Below are 11,813 nucleotides of genomic sequence, written 5' to 3'. Positions count from 1 at the left end.
CCGCACCCAGCACTATTCAAGCTACATGGCGGTGGTCTGTACATAATTGGGTCTGGGCCCCCTTCCTCAAAGCGATCGTAGCGCTACAACAGTCGTAAGTCTATGTTAAAGTATGGGAGTTACGATCAAGTTTGCGCTACGATCGCTTTGAGGAACGGGGCCCTGGACTCGATAATCAAGTGATCAACAACATGATCAGCATCGATCTACACATTGCACTCATCGGTCATCAATACGATGACATGTGTCAACCAATTCAGCGAGCCTGACCGCCCGATCCCGTTAGTCGTCACTTATGACAAGCATGGGTTGCTGAAAACCAATTCTAACCCGGATCATCACGGGTCATTTCATTGATGTTAGTGGCTTTAAACAATTGCATGAAATTGTAGTTATATTCAACGACGTTAACGCGGAACAGCAGAAACGGTTAACACGCATTGATAACTGAAGCTTGTAATGATAAAGGAGCACTGCACTATTTACATGAGATACCACCAACGCTTTTTTAAAATATGTATTTAACCTTACCGTCTTGGTTTGATTCCAGCACAACATCCTTGGGGAGAACGTCAGACCGCACTTTCCCCTGCTTCAAATCCTGGTACGTCACCTCGGAGTCATTTAAAACATGGCGCCAGAACACCTTGGAACAGAAACGTTAACATGTATTGTCATCGAATATTAATGTTCCTTCACGCCAAAGTTGGTACCATTCACAGAAAATAATATGGACCTGGTATTATAAAAGAGAGGTTACATGTATGAACAACACTCAGTGATAGCACTGAATATATTTTGATGGGATCAAGTTCTTGTCGACACTTTCTATGATTATTTCCGTAACATAACTTCCAGATAATATGGGATCAAGATCTAATTATAACCTTCAGAATGGCGAACAATATTATCTTACCTTCTGCAAGGTAAAGACATTCGTATGATTACCTTTTTCCATCAACTAAAAGATTATGGAATGATATTTCTGATACCGAAAGAAATCGACCTTCATTACAAAGTTCCAAGTCGTATTTAAATTGTGAGCAACCTGTAGCTCCATCATATTATTCTTCTGGTATTAGAACATTTAATATTATACACACAAAGTTGAGATATATGACAACTCAACTAAATAATTATCTGTATTGTTTCAACATGAACGATTCCGCTTCTTGTCACTGTGGAAACGCTTGTGAAAATGTACATCACTTCCTGTTGTAAACTGTACAACGTTCAAAGAGAGACATTCATGTTAAATTTGAAAAGTACTGAAAAATGTGACTCTCCAATCTCACCGTCATTAATGTTACTTGGAAGTCCAGATATGACTTGTCAACAGATTGAACACGGTTTCAAGTGCGTGGAAACTTTTATTCATCAATAAACACGTTTTGGGTTGGGTGATCACATAGGTTGTGTCCCTTCCTCTGTTCTCTCTTTAACTTCCCTATACTTTCTCTCTATTCCTTCTTAAAATGTATGGGGCGGTGGGGTAGTCTAGTGGTTAAAGCGTTGGCTCGTCACGCCGAAGACCCGGGTTCGAATCCCCACATGGGTACAATGAGTGAAGCCCATTTCTGATGTCCCCCGCCGTGATATTGCTGGAATATTGCTAAAAGCGGCGTAAAACCAAACTCAGTCAATCAGTCTTAAAATGTATAAAACTGAAAATGCATGTTTGTAAATATTAGCGAGCGGGTATTTTAAGTTGGATAACTTGTCCCCAATCACTTTCACATTTGTGAATAAAATATGTTTAAATCAAAAAACGATTAATTTCATATGTTTGTTATTTAGGGCTCACTCTGAAATATTCCAGCTATATGAAACCGGTTTGTAATTTGCCCGGATCAGACATTCCAGTGACTGACATCATGAGCATCGATCTGTGCAACTGGGGGACGATGACATGCATCGATGAAGTCAGCGAGCCTGACCACCCGATTCTGTTAGTCGTCTCTTAGGACAAGCACAGGGTGCTAAAAAAAGTCAATCCGTGTCCACGCTAGGGTTTTAAATGGTTGCACTGAAAGACAGAGGTGTGGTATTATAGTCAACATGACGGTAAATAATGAAAACGTGTTACCAAACATCACCACGGTTATGAATCACTCTATTATCTGTATCTGTCCAAAACATCGTTCTATTTCCACACTCGTAGGTTATGTCTACTGTGTCCGCCGAAACGACAGCGTTGAAGGGTACCCGGAAGTACGTTTCACTTCAATCGTGTTGGGGGTGAATACTCACTTTCATTCTCTCTGACGGCGGGAAATTATCCAACGTCATATAATCTGTATACGTGAGTTTTCTCAGTGCTTGATTGCGGGGGATGATCAAGGTGAAGGTCCTGTCTTCTCCTGACAGTAGTGTTTCTGGTGTATTGTTCAGAAGCCGCAACAGGTATCCCAGAGAGTGCCTGTTATAAATCGGACACATGTCATTGGTACTTATAAGGGAGCGAGTCTGGACTTGCAGCACAAATGTTGTGTTATATATACGTTTGGCTCAAACTCGGATCGATGAATTGCATTCTAACTACTAAGCATATAGTACTCAATGAAACACTCATAATCAAAACATCAGACCAATTCTGTGATTTGTTTGCAGAATTTATGTCCTAAAAATAAAAAAGTTGTTTAACAAACTATCATTAAAATCTTGACAACGTTCACTATTTGTTACGAGGGAGGGGTGCAAAGAGAGGGACAGCCAGGTGTGCGAGAAAGGATGGAGACGGCACAGCACAGGTAAATGAATCAATGACTTTGTCTGCACTTGTGCTGGCTGTTCCTCTCCTTGCGGTCCTCCCTCGCAACAAATAGTGAACTGTGTCAACATTTTAATGATAGTTTGTTAAACAACTTTTTTAATTTTTAGGACATAAATTCTGCAAATAAATCACAGAGTTGGTCTGGTGTTTTAATTATGATCAGTGTTTCATTGAGTTTTCTATGTTTAGTTGTTTTCGAGTTGGACTGCAATTCATCGGTCCGATTTTGAGCCAAACGGACTATACCAGAAACGAGATCCACAATATACTCATAGAAACGAATAAGGGAACACATGAAAGTACTGGACTATTTACGTATTTCCAGAATTTCACTCATAGTGCAATACACATACCTGGAAACATGGAGAAGAATAATGGAACACTTTTACTTTCATGTGTTCCCTTATTCGCTTCCACGAGTATGTAATTTAACCAAGGCAGGCCTTGAGGTGAAGGGGCAGAGTTGTGTGCCTTATATGTGACAAGATCCGATGACTGCCACAGAAGGTATTTATCCCATAGAGAACGTAATTGAAATTCAATTAACAATAATTTTTTACCAAACCGATGCAATTAACTACATCGATAGCCCATGTCAGCACTTGTGTGTGTGTGTGTGTGTGTGTGGAGGGAGGGGGGTTGGGAGGAGATGACTCTGGTAGCTGGGACACAGAAAAGTTAACTGTTAAAGTTAAACCCCCAGCACGTACAGTCGTATACCATGATTTAAACATAAGGCAGATGACTTTCTGATTTGGTTCAATATTCAAAAAGAGAGAATACTATGGTTTTAAAGGACATATTTACTAAGACAAAACTATGAAATATTTATTATTTGCAAAAATTCCTTAAAGAATACACACAAAGGGAGGTAACTCCACTCACTCTATGTTTGAGTCCCCTTGCAGCCTCTCCATGAGGTTGAAGGGAGAGTAGTTGAGGAAGCCGTCAATCACGTAGATGACGCCGTTACTGCAGCCGTAACCCCGCCCGATCAGATCGATATAGGCCGGCTCGTACCCTGCGTCAATATAGGTGTCTGAAAAAAAATAGTTTATAAAAACACGTGAAGCATCGATCATTAAATATCATGTTATCACACTCATTTGGCTGTTTTGTAAGTTTTGTCTACAACCATATCTGTCAGCTGGCAACGAGGCGTTCAGTTTGCACTGAGTTGCCATGGTGATAGCTGGGTTCATATAATGGAAATAAGCCTTGAACTGGCAAGGAACCGACCATGGTAATCCGCAGAATTTTAAAACATTTTAAAATGTTTCCTAACTTGGGCCTTTAAGACGCATAACACTTATTATTTCAGAACATCCAATAAAGTTTAATTATATATTTATCATTCTATTCCCGGGAACAGCTTAAATATATAAGACAATAAATAACATTATTGTATTATTATTATATTATATAAGTACACCCACACTAGGTCTTACAAGTTGAATAATTCGAATGGTCGGATGACAACCTGTTTGATAGATTGTCGAAGTTGAGCTGATTTGAACGCATCTTTCATTTTTCTCCATAGCCGTTTAATGGTTATTTCATACGATGTAAATAATTAAATTAAGTTCTGGTTTCAAAGAATGTTATTAACTGGCTACATTCATGTTTTTATGTCGTAAAGTCCATTCGTAACTACTAGTCTCTTTCCGTCCCTTTCCGTAACGAATGAGGAAAGTCCAGTTACCTTCGCCGGACCTGCGCAGTGTGAATGTCATATTGAGAGAACTCCGAGATACATATTCCTCTACTTGGTAGCGCCGAAGGAACTCGTCGTCCAATCGGAATGACGGAAACAGATGTCCTCTGTATAACTAGAACAAAACATATGATTCAACATAAGGCACGTGCACTCATTTTTCAATTTAATTCGTGATTCAGTAAGAGTAAAGGATATTTGGGGAAACTATTAATGACTCTTCACTCATATAATATATTGTACATCTGTGTTTTGCTTTTATATGTGGGTGGTGTGGTTAAAACTGTCGACACCATTCTCCCAGATCAGTTAATGAAATATTCTCAGATCTTTGTGTAAAGAGAACTGAGATCTGTTATATTCAGATTGTAATTTCGGAACCAGATTTAAGTTTAAAGCCGCGCAGAGAAGTCGTGGTGCTCGAGCTATCGTCCCCCCGTTTTGTAAGTCTTGTTACCCATGACACTGTTACGGATGCTGTTGGCGGGAATTCAAAGTTCACTTTCACTCAACCACTAAGAAAAGAGTCTGCACTAAAAAATCACAATGGACGCCCATACTTAGAGTTAGCATTTCTGGCATTGTGGTGGTTGAAATTCCAGTTAATTGGACCAGGAACTCACCTTTCTTAAAACATGCGTACTGTTTCTGATACGGTCGAGTCTCGAAATGGCGAGTGAGTTCAGGAAGTCTGCCGATGGCGCGAACACTGTAAGATTTCTCTCCCCTTTGTTGACGAGGTCGTTGAACTCCGGGAGACCTGACATCATCGAGTAGAACGCACTGCAACAATGATAGTCCCACTGATCATGATGTTTGCTTTAAATCACATCATTGCAATTGGTTGGTGATCGAAATTAAAACTGTAATATGTGTTTCAGAGGTGGTGTGGTAGCCTATAGGCTAGAAGTTAATGCGTTCACTCGTCACGCCGAAGACCTGAGTTCGATTCCCCTAATGGATACCGTGTGTGAAGCCCATTTCTGGTGTCCCCCGCCTTTATGTTGCTGGAATATAGCTAAAAGCGACGTAAAACCATACCCACTCACAAAAATGTGTTTATGTTCTCAGAAAAGTGTATTTTAGGTTTATTTCATTAAGGAATTATTTGAGTTGATGTTTATGATAATAATATTTTGCATTGGTTTCAGTCTCCACAGAAGAAAAATAAACATTTTATTTCTGGACCCTGCATTCAAAATGATGATATCGTTGCCCATGGGAGTAGTGAGCCGTTGCACAGAGTAACCTTAGGGCAACGACTGTTGTAATTCTTAGGTACGGTATGGAAGATACGATCTCTTTAGCGCTTTGTGTAACCCTTTATTATGATAAATATTCCTCTGATAATCGCGGTTGTATCTTGAGGCTTTTAAGGCTAGGCATGGGCGTTGATGTACAGAATGGGCCTCGATTAAGACAAATTCAACGAGATAACAGGACCAAGACATGATCGAGTCTGGACCAGACAATCCAGTGCTCAACATCATAGGCATCGACCTGCGCAATTGGGATACGATGGCTAGTGTCAACCAAGGCAGCGAGCCTGACCACCCGATCCCGTTAGTCGCCTCTTACGACAAGCATGGGTCTGTCTGGACCAATTCTAACCGGGATCGTCACGGGTAACTCAAAGTACAGAAACCAGCGGTTACAAAGAAATTAACGGGAGCGCTACTTGTAGCTTGGTATTACCGCAGCTCGTCCGATGAGTCCAGCATTTCCATCACGGTCTTGTAGGGGTAGTACACGAGGTTGTTGATGATGTGGATGACACCGTTAGAAGCCGGGATGTCGGGGACGATCACCTTAGCCCACATGTTGTTGTTGACGACGTATACTAAAACACAGAAGGAGTTGAGAGAAAGCCGAAATCGATTTGTCAATCCTGTGTTCGATATGAAGATTAAAGTAAAATGTTTATATTGTAGCAGAATAGGACTTAGTGATGTCTTGATAAGATTAAGGTTACATGTTTCCGTTGTAGCATTTGATGACTCACCATTTCCCTCCTTCTTAATGATGTATATGACGTTCTTGTCAGCAGTCAGCATCTGTCTGTCGGCGAGCTCGTTGATGTTCTTTGCAACGCCCGTGACGATATGTGCCTGCATCAGCTGCAACATAACGGAGACGTTCATGCAATCCCATTTATCACCTTGACATTGAACAAACCATCCCCACTGCGTTCAGGGTCGTCGACACATGCATCCGCCCTCCTACATCAACCCAGCCTCTCCCCCAGTACCCACTCACCTCCTTGGTCTTGTTGATGTTCTTCAGTAGTGAGTTGACAGAAGCCCAGGGGAGACTGGCGTAGGCGTCATTGTGAGGTATGAAGACGGTGAAGCTCTGTGCCAGCTGGGACAGATGGTCTTGTAAGGCTGGGATCACCCGGAACATGGTCCGTGTGTAACTGTATGGTCAGACATGAAATTAGCATAAACTGATGCACAAAAAAGTACATACGTGATATTTGGTCAATATGTTCCAAAACAAACAACGTAAGTATTTTTAAATTGTTTTTATTGTAAGTATAAGTCACAAACATTAAGAGTGTGTGTTGCCAAAATACCACGGGAGGTTTGCAAAAAGATTCTAAAGCGCCAGGTGTTTGCCCCAGTTCAGTACTTGGACAGCACGAATCAGTTCTGATAAACTCACTTCAAGAGGAGAGGCAATGATCGTCATACTATCCCTCTAGAAATGATTAACTATGAATTGTAAACGAAAAGTCACTGTGTTCTTTAATCTGATTGGTTGAAAAACATGATCAAATGATATTCGATTCTCGGAAATTCGCTGCGTATTAATACATACAAACATCGCTCACACCATTGTATTGTTACGTCGTCAGCTGCGATGACGTCATTCAAATCATATTGTGACGTAAAGTCCGAATGACATAACAAATGAGCAGTTCCATGAGTTGCTACCATGGGAGACAGCCGAAACGGCCGGCTGATGACGTTTCACTGCTGTACCCGTACTCGATGTCAATGAGTGCAGACAAAAAAACCTGTGTGGACCTTTTGGTTTACTTTTGTGACGACGTCGGTTCCAAATATATTCCCGTGCTTCAAATACTCAATAACACCCGGAAATTAGCCAGCACATGATGTATATCTCCTAAATGAAACATTATTACTTCTTACTGAATATATCTTTGAAAATGTTACGAATTTCAAACATATGGTTTCTGGTTGAAACAATGCCGCTACATTAAATCTTACACTCTCTCGATTACATTTTTTACTTTGTATTTCTTATTTGTTTTTGCTGCTTTTGTGGGGTTGTTTGTCTCAGAACTAAATGTTTATCGAACATAAATTATGTTCCGACATTCAACTGTCCACAACGGGGAACGATACCACGTTCCTGACATCGTGTAGGTTTAATTTATCGAAGACATGATTCATTGACCCAGGGAGACGTTACAGACGAATATATGGCACCAGAAAGGAAGGTGATATACAACGTTGTCAGGACACTACGACTTAATAAGATAAAAGACGCGAGTGCTGTACATATATATTGCGCTGTCCCTATGTATCATGGGATTATTGGCTTAGCTCGTACAATCGAGACGCCTGATAGATAGTGCTAGTTTAAATATGGGCTGAAACAGTCACACACTTTAATGTATCAGTTCACAGCCTAGCAAGAGTGAGTGAGTGGGTGAGTTTAGTATTACGCCGCACTCAGCAATATTCCAGCTATATGGCAGCGGTCTGTAAATAATCGAGTCTGGACCAACAACTTTTTTTATTTTAGGGACATAAATTCTGCAAATAAATCACAGAGTTGGTCTGGTGTTTTAATTATGATCAGTGTTTCATTGAGTTTTCTATGCTTAGTTGTTTTCTCGAGTTGGACTGCAATTCATCGGTCCGATTTTGGAGCCAAACGGACTATACCAGAAACGAGATCCACAATATACCATAGTAGAAACGAATAAGGAGCACATGAAGAGTACTGGACTATTTACGTATTTCCAGAATTTCACTCATAGTGCAATACACATACCTTGAACATGGAGAAGAATAATGGAACACTTTTACTTTCATGTGTCCCTTATTCGCTTCCCACGAGTATGTAATTTAAAACCAAGGCAGGCCTTGAGGTGTAGGGGCAGAGTTGTGTGCCTTATATGTGACAAGATCCGATGACTGCCACAGAAGGTATTTATCCCATAGAGAACGTAATTGAAAACTCAATTAACAATCATTTTTACCAAACCGATGCAATTAACTACATCGGTAGCCCATGTCAGCACTTGTGTGTGTGTGTGTGAGGAGGGAGGGGGTTGGGAGGAGATGACTCTGGTAGCTGGGACACAGAAAAGTTAACTGTTAAAGTTAAACCCCCAGCACGTACAGTCGTATACCATGATTTAAACATAAGGCAGATGACTTTCTGATTTGGTTCAATATTCAAAAGAGAGAATACTATGGTTTTAAAGGACATCTTTACTAAGACAAAACTATAAAATATTTATTATTTGCAAAAATTCCTTTAAAGAATACACACAAAGGGAGGTAACTCCACTCACTCTATGTTTGAGTCCCCTTTGCAGCCTCCATGAGGTTAAAGGGAGTAGTTGAGGAAGCCGTCAATCACGTAGATGACGCCGTTACTGCAGCCGTAACCCCGCCCGATCAGATCGATATAGGCCGGCCTCGTACCCTGCGTCAATATAGGTGTCTGAAAAAAAAAGTTTATAAAAACACGTGAAGCATCGATCATTAAATATCATGTTATCACACCTCATTTGGCTGTTTTGTAAGTTTTGTATACAACCATATCTGTCAGCTGGCAACGAGGCGTTCAGTTTGCACTTCGAGTTGCCATGGTGATAGCTGGGTTCATATGGAAATAAGCCTTGAACCTTAGGAACCGACCATGGTAAGGCAGAACCGACATAAAATGGTAACTTGGGCCTTTAAGAGCTTAACACTTATTATTTCAGAACATCCAATAAAGTTTAATTATATATTTATCATTCTATAACAGCTGACAATAAATAACATTATTATTATTATATTATATAAGTACACATAATAATTAGGTCTTGCCAAGTTGAATAATTCGAATGGTCGGATGACAACCTGTTTGATAGATTGTCGAAGTTGAGCTGATTTGAACGCATCTTTCATTTTTCTCCATAGCCGTGTCGTTAAGCATTTAATGGTTATTTCATACGATGTACCGCCATCATTAAATTAAGTTCTGTTTTCAAAGAATGTTATTAACTGGCTACATTCATGTTTTTATGTCGTAAAGTCCATTCGTAACTACTAGTCTCTTTCCGTCCCTTTCCGTAATGAATGAGGAGAGTCCAGTTACCTTCGCCGGACCTGCGCAGTGTGAATGTCATATTGAGAGAACTTCGAGATACATATTCCTCTACTTGGTAGCGCCGAAGGAACTCGTCGTCCAATCGGAATGACGGAAACAGATGTCCTCTGTATAACTAGAATAAAACATATGATTCAACATAAGGCACGTGCACTCAATTTTTCAATTTAATTCTTGATTCAGTAAGAGTAAAGGATATTTGGGGAAACTATTAATGACTCTTAACTCATATAATATATTGTACATCTGTGTTTTGCTTTTATATATGGGTGGTGTGGTTAAAAACTGACGACACCATTCTCCCAGATCAGTCGAACAAAGGTCGTTGACGTTAATGAAATATTCTCAGATCTTTGTGTAAAGAGAACTGAGATCTGTTATATTCAGATTGTAATGTCGGAACCAGATTTAAGTTTAAAGCCGCGCAGAGAAGTCGTGGTGCTCTGAGCTATCGTCCCCCGTTTTGTAAGTCTTGTTACCCATGACACTGTTACGGATGCTGTTGGCGGGAATTCAAAGTTCACTTTCACTCAACCACTAAGAAAGGAGTTTACACCCAAAAAAATCACAATGGACGCCTATACTTAGAGTTACCATTTCGGGCACCATGTTGATAGAAATTCCAGTTAATTAGACCAGGAACTCACCTTTCTTAAAACATGCGTACTGTTTCTGATACGGTCGAGTCTCGAAATGGCGAGTGAGTTCAGGAAGTCTGCCGATGGCGCGAACACTGTAAGATTTCTCTCCCCTTTGTTGACGAGGTCGTTGAACTCCGGGAGACCTGACATCATCGAGTAGAACGCACTGCAACAACGATAGTCCCGCTGATCATGATGTTTGCTTTAAATCACATAATTGCATTTGGTTGGTGATCGAAATAACTGTAATACGTGTTTCAGAGGTGGTGTTGTAGCCTAGAAGTTAATGCGTTCGCTCGTCACGCCGAAGACCTGAGTTCGATTCCCCTAATGGATACCGTATGTGAAGCCCATTTCTGGTGTCCCCCGCCTTTATGTTGCTAGAATATAGCTAAAAGCGGCGTAAAACCATACCCACTCACAAAAATGTGTTTATGTTCTCATAAAAGTGTATTTTAGGTTTATTTAATTAAGGAATTATTTGAGGTGATGTTTATGATAATAATATTTTGCATTCGTTTCAGTCTCCACAGAAGAAAAATTAACATTTTATTTCTGGACACTGCATTCAAAATGACGATATCGTTGCCAATGGGAGTAGAGAGCCGTTGCACATAGTAACTTTAGGGCTATGACTGTTGTAATTCTTAGGTACGGTATGGAAGATACGATCACTTTAGCGCTTTGTGCAGCCCTTTATTATGATAAATATTCCTCTGATAATCGCGGTTGTATCTTGAGGCTTTTAAGGCTAGGCATGGGCGTTGATGTACAGAATGGGCCTCGATTAAGACAAATTCAACGAGATAACAGGACCAAGACATGATCGAGTCTGGACCAGACAATCCAGTGCTCAACATCATAGGCATCGACCTGCGCAATTGGGATACGATGGCTAGTGTCAACCAAGGCAGCGAGCCTGACCACCCGATCCCGTTAGTCGCCTCTTACGACAAGCATGGGTCTGTCTGGAGCAATTCTAACCGGGATCGTCACGGGTTACTCAAAGTACAGAAACCAGCGGTTACAAAGAAATTAATTGGAGCGCTACTTGTAGCCTGGCATTACCGCAGCTCGTCCGAGGAGTCCAGCATTTCCATCACGGTCTTGTAGGGGTAGTACACGAGGTTGTTGATGATGTGGATGACACCGTTAGAAGCCGGGATGTCGGGGACGATCACCTTAGCCCACATGTTGTTGTTGACGACGTATACTAAAACACAGATGGAGTTGAGAGAAAGCCGAAATCGATTTGTCAATTGATATGAAGATTAAAGTAAAATGTTTATATTGTAGCAGAATAGGACTTAGTGATGTCTTGATAAGA

The 11,813-nt window shown here is 40.7% G+C and overlaps 1 protein-coding gene across 1 annotated transcript in view; it reads right to left on the bottom strand.

Annotated features, from left to right (window-relative positions):
• LOC124283773 overlaps window positions 1-11,813 on the bottom strand; it is a 100,053-nt gene that overhangs the window by 4,628 nt on the left and 83,612 nt on the right. The window contains exons 16-27 of the mRNA XM_046719798.1: window positions 11,555-11,699; window positions 10,493-10,652; window positions 9,834-9,960; window positions 9,173-9,191; window positions 6,744-6,903; window positions 6,490-6,604; window positions 6,183-6,327; window positions 5,111-5,270; window positions 4,476-4,602; window positions 3,659-3,812; window positions 2,251-2,419; window positions 532-646 (exon numbers count right to left, since the gene is read on the bottom strand). Of these exons, the coding sequence (XP_046575754.1) occupies window positions 532-646; window positions 2,251-2,419; window positions 3,659-3,812; window positions 4,476-4,602; window positions 5,111-5,270; window positions 6,183-6,327; window positions 6,490-6,604; window positions 6,744-6,903; window positions 9,173-9,191; window positions 9,834-9,960; window positions 10,493-10,652; window positions 11,555-11,699 (1,596 nt within the window). The remainder of the gene's footprint in view (window positions 1-531; window positions 647-2,250; window positions 2,420-3,658; window positions 3,813-4,475; window positions 4,603-5,110; window positions 5,271-6,182; window positions 6,328-6,489; window positions 6,605-6,743; window positions 6,904-9,172; window positions 9,192-9,833; window positions 9,961-10,492; window positions 10,653-11,554; window positions 11,700-11,813) is intronic.

The sequence above is a fragment of the Haliotis rubra genome, unplaced genomic scaffold (assembly GCF_003918875.1).
Source record: "Haliotis rubra isolate DU_JTF1 unplaced genomic scaffold, ASM391887v1 Scf320, whole genome shotgun sequence".
In the NCBI taxonomy this organism is placed as follows: domain Eukaryota; kingdom Metazoa; phylum Mollusca; class Gastropoda; order Lepetellida; family Haliotidae; genus Haliotis; species Haliotis rubra.
The sequence above is the reverse complement of the archived record's forward strand: the minus strand, read 5'-3'. Positions and strand labels throughout refer to the sequence as shown.